General features: G+C 31.2%; 1 protein-coding gene across 1 annotated transcript; it reads left to right on the top strand.

The window, feature by feature from the left end:
- The first annotated feature begins 621 nt into the window (after nucleotides 1-621).
- On the top strand, nucleotides 622-2,677 carry LOC100259777 (pectinesterase 2). Its single transcript, XM_002264120.4, has 2 exons — nucleotides 622-1,568; nucleotides 1,728-2,677. The coding sequence occupies exons 1-2, from the start codon at nucleotides 716-718 to the stop codon at nucleotides 2,414-2,416; spliced, it is 1,542 nt and encodes a 513-aa protein (XP_002264156.1). The 5' UTR covers nucleotides 622-715; the 3' UTR covers nucleotides 2,417-2,677.
- The last annotated feature ends 8,770 nt before the right edge of the window (nucleotides 2,678-11,447 follow it).

Here is an 11,447-nt window from a genome sequence, read left to right on the forward strand (position 1 = left end):
GAAATCATTCTTTGGATGTGTGAAGCCGCGTTTTTATAACCCAGCTGGATGATGATGCCGACAACTGATTTATGTACATATTCCTACTTAACAATCAGTGACAGAAAAAGACTAATCTAAGCCGTTCATCTTTCGGTTCCCATAACTATTATCTTAAGGGAAAAGTTAATTGATATTCATAGTGTTAAAAAGAGATTATTTCTAGGAGAATTTGATATTTTTAACTCTTGCAATACATACCCATTTCCATGCCCATGCGCCTGCTGATTTTTATTTTCCCAAATATTCATTAATTAAGGTAAAATGAATCTGAACCAAGTGAAAATGGCCACATCTCTATAGATGCAGGCCAACTCTTGACCAGCTGGTTGTGTCCACTTGATGCTCTCTGCTGACCCCACACTAGAAGAACATGAGGATGAAGGCGTTCCATGCATGACCTGCCCCGGTTTCATCCTTTTAATCTAGTCAACAAATATTATACATGTATTATTATGGAAGGGTCAATAATGCTACATCCTAAACATTGTTCCACGATATAGGAAGATACAATCAAACTTGATATTGCCTACTCGAAAACACAATGCCTGGCCTTCATTACCAACGCCCCTATATAAACCAATCATTGAAGCAATCATCTCCACACAAACCTTGATCAAAAGCTTTAAGCTACCAAATTCACCCCATTTTCTTACTTCCAATTAAGCTTGCAGCCATGGTTTTTGTAGCTCTTGTACTCGTGTCCCTCCTCCTTACTCCTCTGGTCTCTGGTTACTCCTCCCATGATGTAAAATCATGGTGCAGCCAGACACCCTACCCTCAACCTTGTGAGTACTTTCTGAGCCATAAGCCTGATCACTCCCCCATTAAACAGAAGTCCGATTTTCTCAATATATCAATGCAAGTTGCTTTGGAACAAGCCATGACTGCTCATGGTAACATATTTTCGCTAGGTTCCAAGTGCCGGAATGAGCGAGAAAAGGCTGCATGGAATGATTGTGTCGAGCTCTATGACCACACCATTCTTAAGCTCAACAAAACTCTCGATCCCAACACTAGGTGTACCCAAGTTGACGCTCAAACATGGCTCAGCACTGCTCTTACCAACCTCCAAACATGCCAAGACGGGTTCATCGAGCTCGGTGTGTCAGACCACTTTTTGCCCTTAATATCCAACAATGTTTCTAAGTTGATTAGCAACACTCTATCCATCAACAAAGTTCCATATGCTGAGCCTAGTTACAAAGGGGGTTACCCAACTTGGGTGAAACCCGGTGACCGAAAGCTTTTGCAGTCTTCTTCTCTGGCTTCGCAGGCTAATATTGTGGTGTCAAAAGATGGCTCAGGGGATTACACGACAATCGGAGCAGCAATCACTGCAGCATCCAAGCGATCAGGAAGTGGAAGGTATGTGATATATGTGAAGGCAGGGACATACAGTGAGAATGTTCAGATTGGAAGCGGTCTGAAGAATATAACGCTGTTGGGTGATGGGATTGGAAAGACCATTGTTACTGGAAGTAGGAGTGTGGGGGGAGGATCTACTACTTACAATTCAGCTACTGTTGGTAAGTGTCTATTGTCTGAGCTCTTACATTGGTGTTACTCCTTGTCTTATATACAATTAATAATTTGAGAAATTGATTTGAATGTATAATTTATATGAAGGGCCACATATGAGCATTATATGAATTGCTAAGACATGTGATTGTGGTTTTGAATTTCAGCTGTGGTTGGAGATGGCTTCATAGCTCGCGGCATGACAATCCGTAACACTGCTGGAGCGTCCAACCACCAGGCAGTGGCTCTACGATCCGGGTCCGACCTCTCAGTGTATTACCAATGTAGCTTCGAAGGCTACCAGGACACACTCTACGTCTACTCTGACAGACAATTCTATAGAGAATGCGATATCTATGGGACTGTGGATTTCATTTTTGGAAATGCTGCAGTTGTGTTTCAAAAGTGCAATATTTATGCACGTAACCCTCCCAACAAGGTCAACACAGTAACTGCCCAAGGTAGGACTGACCCTAACCAAAACACTGGAATTTCCATACACGACTGTGAGGTTACAGCTGCTTCAGATCTAAAGGCTGTCCAAAGCTCGGTCAAGACATACCTTGGAAGGCCATGGAAAGAATATTCTCGGACCGTCTTCCTAAAGACCTACCTTGATAGCCTAATAAACTCGGCTGGTTGGTTGGAATGGAGCGGTGACTTTGCCCTAAACACACTGTATTATGGAGAGTACATGAATACTGGCCCCGGGTCATCCACATCTGGTAGGGTAAATTGGACTGGCTATCATGTGATTACTAGCTCAACTGAAGCAGCAAAGTTCACTGTTGGTAACTTCATCTCCGGCAATTCCTGGTTACCATCTACCAACGTTCCTTTCACTTCTGGCCTTTGAATAGATCCAATTAATAGCACATGATATTCTATCATCCTACTATAGAAATGGTTCTAAATCTACCTAATTTGAATTCCTTGTAGATGAAAAAATAAATTGGTAGGATGGCAATGATCTGTAAAAGTCTAAACTCTTGGCTTCTTGTGTCATCTAATCCCTGCAATTGTTTCTATGTATCTTATTACAAACAGTGTGTTATTATTCTTTATTGATTTGTTGTAAGAATGATACTGAATACAATTATTTTCTTTTTGTGAGTCACTATTTCTTCTTTGAAATCTTGTCATTTAGTGACTAGGAGTTGTTAACTAGTCCAATGATTTGCTACCATAATTTCTTCTTTGACTTGTATATCGATCCTATCTCTTGTACTATCTAAAATGGCAACAAGTCATTCCCTCTTTTTGCAGCTGCTAGGGTGAAAGAAGTAAAATCACAAGGAGCAAAAACAATAAAAAAAAAATATATATATATATATATATATATATATATATATAAAATAAAATAAAATAAAAACAAGCAAAAAAGCAAGAAGTACTACAAATTTCTGACATCACTAAATGGGTGATGTAATATTTATACCATTTGAAAATCAATCAATAAATCCAACATAATGTGAAATTGAAACACCCATCTGAAACAGCCATGTGAAAGTCTTTACAGCCCTATCAATTATTTGACAAAAAAAAACCTGCAATGATGGATCGAAAATTCAATACTGAAGCAGCTAAACACACAGAATATTGACTGAAATGGGTGATGTAGACCCAGAAAATGCCCAGCTCATTCAAAGAATCGGATGGGTGGAGGTGGAAAAGGTGTGCCTGAGGAGCCGGGGCCGTGAAGAATTCCTCCTTTTGGATGGTCCATTTCAGTGGCGGACAAAAGTAGTCGGCAAATGGCTGCCCTCTTTATTCTTTAATACCTTCTTTATTTCAACACATAAAAAGGAAAATTATAATAATTTATAATATTTTTTATTTATAAATTATATTCGTTTTAATGTAATTGAATTTTTTAACAATAAAAATCTAAAAATATTAATAAAAAATCTAGCCCATTTATTTATTTATTGAAAGGGAATGAGAATAAGTTTAAATAATAGGAATAGGTCATACCTAATCTTCATGGAATTGGACTACAAGTTGACTTTCAGTTCTTTCTTCAATATTTTTGCTCTGATTGTGCAGCATGTTGATTTGCAGCCAATGTCCATAAACCTCCATTATTGGTTGCTTAACACTAAGAACCTGAAAAACATGATAAAAAGCTTGAGAAAATGTGAGGAGACTTGAAATTGAAGGATAGATTAAATGAGCTAATGGAGCTTAGATGCACACAAATTAATACAAATTGTCAATGAATACAAGGATTAATGGGAGCATTAGCTCTTGAGTGTTCATCAAAGAAAAAAGTATATTAGGTGTGCCACAATTTTGAATTCCATGCATGCACCAATGGATTCTCTCCCAACTCATCATCTTCAAGACACTATCATCATCAAGTTTGAGCCCCTTTTTAGAAGGCACACGAACATAGGAAACACAACCAAAAATGTTAAAATAGGTTACCTTAGGTTTCATTATTCTATGATTCAAAAGGAGTATGGTGGTGCTTTGGTAATGTAGGAATCCTATTAAAAATGTAAGTTGCATTAATTTGAATTGATACTTCATCATAGAAGATCTTTTACTTTTAAGCATACTTTTAGCTATCTCTAAAAGATTTCCATTGGACTCTTCCCTACCCTATTTTGCTGAAGAATGTAGCTTCCTCAACTACCTCTAAATGTCAAATTCTTCATAAATTTTTTCACACTCATTGGAATCAAACTTAAACAACTTGTTTGCAAAATCTTCAAGGGAAAATCCATTGTGCTTTTCAGGTGCTTTTGAAAGTGGTGGAATATGTTTATTCTACTAAAATCATTCACGAAGAGAACAAAGTCTATCATATATATTAAAAGACATTGGCCCACAAATATTCACATGCACCAATTCAATAGGTCTTGCAACTCTTTGCACCTTCCTTTTTGGAAAAAGCATGCATATGCACCAAATTTTCTTCTGACAAAAGTTCCAAACCCATGTCTATGATGCCAAAACTTCCAACATTTTGATGCCCGTGTCTATGATGCCACAACTAATTATCACTAAATAATGGGACATTGCATGCATATGTTCACAAATGAGTTAAATGGAAATTTTTGTTTTTGACCATAGGAACCTTAACTAATAATTGCTTTTGGGTTTTCGTTTGAAAAACCAAACATATATGCTAAATCTTGAAAAAGATGAGAGTAACCTTCTAATAAAATCCGCTCCACCCTCAAACTTTTACTCGAATCAAGAATGTATATGACATCTACAACCTATTTCACTTTATTTTACCATCACAGTACACACCTTTTCCACTTCTGCCTCCTCTACCATGAAAAGAATGTTCACCATGTCTATTTTTGTTGGCAATACTCAGTGGTGTTTTCCATTTGTTTGTTTGTTTTTTCTTATTTTTTTAAAAATTGCAGGTTAGTCTAAAATGTATTTTCTATTGAAGATTTTTCTTTTTTAGAAAAATGTTATATGCATCCCATAATACCTAGTTTCTTAATGACACGTCAGATTCAAATATCAAAAAAGTTTTTATAAAATTGTTAGTCAAATGGTTAAAAAGAATTGTGAAGATCCATGTGTGTTAATATTTAATTGGTAGAGATTTTGGGATAGTTGGTCAAAAGTCAATAGTTTGAAATTTTTATCAGATTATATGTAAAGAGTAAGACTTTCAAAAATTAAATTTAAATTTGGAGAAAAATTTAAGCATCAAATAATCGAGATTAGATTTCAAAATTTGAATATTAAGTATATTATGAGAATTAATTTAATTATTATTGGGTAATTATCAAAGAATTGTAGTAAGAAAAACTTGGTAAAAAATTATACTATATCAAATTGTTATAATGGATTATTAAAAAGAAATTGAATTTAATTTTATAACGAATCAATTTAATTTTTATAATTGGAATTAAACCTTATAGAGAATTACAAAACATTAAACTAAATTGAATTGAAATTAAATTAAGATTAAATTATGATATATGAATTTAGAAAAATATATAGAAGGGTAAATTAATTAAATGTGAATTTAGTAAATTTAACTTTTGAAAGTTTGATTCAATTGAGGAATTTGAAAAGTGAAGTAAATTAAATGAAAGTTATATCAAAGGGTTGAAAATTTTATTATTACAAATTGAATGATTAGATAATTGATGAAATTAATTTCAAAATAATGCTCAAATTTTTGTTGGTAAATAAATATTGGTAAAATTAACGAGTTAAAAGTTATTATGAATTTCAACTTCTAGTATGTCGAATAATTATTTTATGTTTCAGATATTTTATGAAATTGATTTTTTTTAATAGTTAATGGAATCATATCCTAAGTAAATTTTAGAGTAAAAAATACTTCGGGTAATTAAAGTCGAATTATATTTTTTTTTGAAAAGCATACTTGTAGTAAATTTAATTAAGAATATAATTATATTTTTCCTAAGACATAATGGGGATGAGTTAAAAAAGAAAAAAGGAAAATAATAAAAGAAAGAAAAGGGGGAGATGTAAGGAGATTGACTAAGAGAGGAAGAAAAAGGGGTTTCAACTTGGGATGCTTGGTGGACCTACCAAATGACCTTCGTTTCGCATAAAATTTTAGAAGAATACTCTATTTAACACGAGAAACATTCCTATAGAGTCAAATTGTAGTTTCAATGGTTAGATTTTTGGATTTGAGGTAGGGTGATTTAACCCTAAAACTTTTATTCAATTTCTTTTCTTGAAAAAAAATAATAGATTTGGTTGTTGGAAAATGAATACATGATATTTGGGTTATTCCTTATGCTATTTGGAATATGGTTATTGTTAGGGTTAATTTCTTTTGTGATTTATGGATTATTTATGGAGTTTTTTTTTAGGCTTGTGGTGATTTAACTAAAGAAAAATGGTTGTGTTGATTATTGGGAGTTATTGAGCATGTTTGAAGTAAATAAAATTTATATGATTATGGTTAGGTTGCATTTTGATGATATATGGGTTACTCTGGATTTTTTATTTTTATTTTTTATGATATTTGAGATGATTTAATAGAAGAAAAATTGTTGTGTTGGTTATTGAAAATTATTGAGCTTATTGGAAATAAATAAAATTTATATATTTATGGTTTAAATTATGTTTATGTTGATATATGAATTATTGGGAATTTTATTTTATGTTTGTGGTGATTTAATTGAAGAAAAATTGTTGTAGTGGTTGTTGGAATTATTGAACATGTTTGAGTAAATAAAATTATGTTATAGAAATTTGTACATTCTAATATACGAGTTGATTGCACTTCATATGCAGTATGACTGTGTGAAGAAAAATAAAAATTAAAAAAAATATTATGTGAAATGGAAACGAGAATGAAAAAACCTCGAAGATGGCAAAAATGAAAAGAAAAGAAAAATGAGAAATGGAAGGACCCTAGAAAGAGCAAATTAAGAAGGAAATGAGATCCTTAGGGTGAAAGACCCAAAAGCTTACTTCAAGAAGACTCCGAATGGAGAGTGTATTTGGGTACGGATGTATATCATTTAGTGAAAGTCCGAGAACAATAGTGTATTGTTTGATTGCATGTAAGCATTTGCATCATGTTTGCATTTGGAAGAAGGATTGTATTATTTATTTGATTGACATCAATTGTATATTTGAATATATTATTCAAGACTAAAATGACGTATTTATTTTATAATTTTAGAATTGTTTGATATGCTATACATATAATTGAATAAAAAAAAAGTGATAATTTTGATTGATCTAATTTTGTATAGTTAAGGTTTCATTTAATATATATAATGTAAATGAAATATTATATTTTGGCATATGACTGTGTTCTATTGGCCTACAATTTCTAACCCATTTTGGTGTAAAATACCCTACTGAGTAATATGGAAATGCTCACCCCTTTATTTTCTAAAATTTTTAGATACAAATATAATTTCTGATAAATTACAGGAAGATCATAGTGTTCTAGAAAGCCCTAGAAAGTAAAAGAACCGTAATGATGGTTTTTTTAATTTATATTATCTCTTTGGCATATACTAATTTGAGTTATATGAAGTTTTCTAACTTTAGTTATATTTTGTTAGTTTGTAAAACATTTTTAAAAATATTTTTTACTTAGAGATTTTTGTAAATATTTGGGTTATCACCTTGGGGGGTAAGATGATTGATGGATTTATTATACTTGTAAATAGGTGATAGTTGGTTTTAGAAAGAAAATATATATATATATATATATATATATATATATATATATATATATATATATATATATATATATATATATATATATATATATATATATATATATATATATATATATATAGATATATATAGCTTAATAAAGCTTATTTGGGATTAGATGTTGATTTATTCCAAAAAAAATCAAGTTATCAAGATTGACCATTAGTTTAGATAAATGTAACTCTTAAGGTTAAACATTTGACCTGGGATCATGAGTCGAATTCTAAATTGCCTAGAATTTGAAGTGTGACACATCCACATTTTTCTTTTCACCACATCCACTTCTCATTGTTTATTTTTGAATAAGGTGGATGTAAAGAGAGAAAAAATGAATGAGTTTAGCATCTCTCTCTCTCTCTCATTTTTTTAATAGCTTTTCAGCCTATCTTCATGAGAGTAATGAGACTAATTAAGTAACCCAATAATGGTTAATACACTAAAAATCTTTGGGCTCTATGCTACCGTCACTTTATCACATTTCTTCGTTAAGTTTCTCAAAGTCTTTTCAACCATTTTTTCCTTGGCCAATTGCTTACCAAATTTTCATACATCTTTGGTTCAAACTTTTCCAACAAATTTCAAAACTAAATATACATAGATTCAATAGCATTCATTAGTGAGGTTGAAAACTTTCTATAAAGAATTTAAAGTTTGATAGTAAGTACCTTAGCAGTGTCATGACAACCTTTTTTCTAATGTGTCCAAGACTTCTTTTGACTTTGTTTCTATGTTGAGGAAATATAGCTTTATCAACTACTGCTTATTGAATAAGCAACTATGCCTCAACATATTTCTTTTCTACATCCTTAAGAGTCATCTAAAATTTTTTTTTCCACAAAACCTTTATCTATTAGCTCCCATAGATCTTAGGAGATAAAGAGATTCCTCATTTTCATGCTCCAAATTAACGTTTCACCCACATCCTTGAAAAGTGAAATGATAGGGAGGATTAGGATAAGACTACCCTTGCTTCCAACTTGATCAATTTGGATCTAATACCAAAAAACAATCCAAAAAGAGAAAATTCTTCTATACAACTAATAGGAGAAGAGAAGTAAAATTAAGAGTAATAATAAGTATAAAAAATTAACGAGGGTGAAGGAAGAATATTGGAAAAGTGTATTACTTATTTTATAAATTTGATAAGCAATTAAATAGGTAAGCAAACTAATGTAGAAAAGCAACCAGTAAATCACTAACATAAACACATCATGAACAAGGACCATTCACTAATTTAACATTATACTCATAATGTCACCGATAAGATATGACTCCATTTCAACATTAATCTTAACAATTTTCTCTTTGTACATTCTACCTAATTTATAATCCCTTGATTTCCTATTTATAATCTACTCCATTACATCAAGTTTTGGATGTATACAAAAAAAAGCTAATAGAAAATATTTGTGTATACTTGATTGGGCTCAAGTATGTGCTCCATTGGCATATAGACAGTATGATTTACACAATATAAAGATTTTGAATCACTTAACTCAAATTGATGTTAATACCCTAGTTATGCATCTAACATATATTTTGAGTGTAATTTCAGCTTTAAGGAAGGAAAATGCATGCAAGTTGCAAGATTCATTTTCAACCGAGCAAGAGGAAGGGAGATCAAATATAACTAAAGAGAGACTTGGGACTTAAAAAGCATAAGAAAATCCAAATAAAAGCAAAATTAGTAAGTCATGAGCATGAAAGATGGGTAATGGATGTTATGAAGTGAGATAGAGGGTAGAAACCATGAAGGAGGAGGTTTGAAGCAAATATAATCAAGTTCAAAATGAACTCACTCAAAATCTAATAGTAGCATATACCCTAAATTTAAGGTGAATTATGGAGTAATTCCCATAATCATTTTAGGGAAAGTCATATATGATTTTGAAGCTTGAAAAATCACAAATTCAACACTTCAAAAAAATGCATGAATTGGAGTAAAAATTTAAAGACAATTACACAAAATAGATAAAAACTAAGTTCGGAATGCCCACTCAATTTTGAACCTAACATTGCAATTCAAACTTAGCAGCATATGGAGACCTTGGCCACTTACGAGTTTGAAATGAATTTTGAACTTACCCTTAATTACGAACTCAAGGGTTGTGAAAGTTGTCTAAGTTTTGTTTGAATTTGAAATCACTTCCAAAGGCTCCTATCCAATTCAACATGCATCCTAGACATTTAAAACTCATAATTTTTCATATTCAAATTTATGAATTTTGGAATAAGTGGTCAATTAGAAAGTATCACCTATCTCTTTAAGTAATACATATATATACATACATATATACATATACATTTTTTTTTTATTAAACACATTCTTGATTTTTTTATTTATTAGATCTTTAGGCTTTCTTTCTTTTATTTTCCATTCTTTTTAAAAAATTTATTGGCAACCAAACATGTATTGTGAAGATAAATGTTTCACCATGTTTCGCTAACTTGATATGATCTGGAGGTGTTAACATGAAGGTGAAGAATTCAAAGGAGGGGTAATAAGAATACAACAAGGTTTTGAATGGTTTTCTTTTTGTTTTTGAGTTTGAATTGGTAGAAATAAATCTATATTAGTTCACCTTATATAAGGTACAAAGATTCTTATCAAGGTACTAGTGATTTTTTAAAAGACCTTAATCACTAGTTAACTCAATTTGATCTTATTGTTAATAAATCTACAAGATGTATATATGCTTTTGATTGAATACAATTGAAAACTAAAATTAACCATTATGTTTAACTGGTTAAGGAGATCCTTTTTTTTTTAAAGTAAAAAATCAAGTTTCAAATGCAATTGGTCTTTAAGATTCAATTTGATCTTGAATTGACCTTGATCTTCAACCCTTGATTTTTCAATGTTTTCTCTCTAATGATTTGAAACTAGACTGTGAAACCCTTCATGACATTTTCTTTTGTTTCATTCATTTCATTAAATATTTTAATAAATTCTTATTCATTTTTTATTTAAATTACGTTTTTCTTTAGTTTAAGGAAACAATTAATCTTTTTAACCTAAAACAACTTAACACTTTAGTGTCAATTCTTAAGGATGACAACCCAAAATAATACAAAGTCGTAATAACTCTATTTCTGGTTTTTCTTAGTTAGGATTGTCACGTATTTAGGCTATTTTTTTCTTAGCCGTTAATTGTAACATAGATTTGTGATTAATGCTTGAACCTTTATCTTCTAACCTGACATTTTTTCTTGGTATCAAACCACAAGGAATAGTCCTATGACCATGGTTTCTTCATCAAATACCTCCTAACAACTTCCTCTACTATAAGAAAATGAACCATCCTTGATGTAAATCATAACTAAGATATCAAACACTTGATATCAACAATACATAACTACCATGGTTTCTTATTTCATTGTGTTATAGTTTTCTTTGTTGACTATAGGTCTTAAATTTAGGTGGAGTGTTTTTGGTTGTTCTATGGAATAACTCATTCTATTGGGTCTAAAATCATTTGTTTAGGGGAAAATTTTCTTTAGGATCTTAAGGTCAACCTATGTTTATTGTTTGAGAGGATCTTGTGAGTTCCCTAACTAATTATTATTTTCCTAAAAAGATTGAGTGATACAAAACAGTTTATTTTTATTAAAATGTTTCTCCTTCTATCAGTTATCCCTTGAATCACCTTAATTCTTTATCAAAACTTAGGTGGTGTTTGGTTTTTTACTTA

Source organism: Vitis vinifera, chromosome 6 (genome assembly GCF_030704535.1).
Source record: "Vitis vinifera cultivar Pinot Noir 40024 chromosome 6, ASM3070453v1".
Classification (NCBI taxonomy): Eukaryota; Viridiplantae; Streptophyta; class Magnoliopsida; order Vitales; family Vitaceae; genus Vitis; species Vitis vinifera.

Coding starts and splice junctions, on each gene's coding strand:
- LOC100259777 (XM_002264120.4), top strand. CDS start 716: ATGGTTTTTGTAGCTCTTGTACTCGTGTCCCTCCTCCTTACTCCTCTG. Junction 1,569..1,727: donor TTACAATTCAGCTACTGTTG/GTAAGTGTCTAT, acceptor TTTGAATTTCAG/CTGTGGTTGGAGATGGCTTC.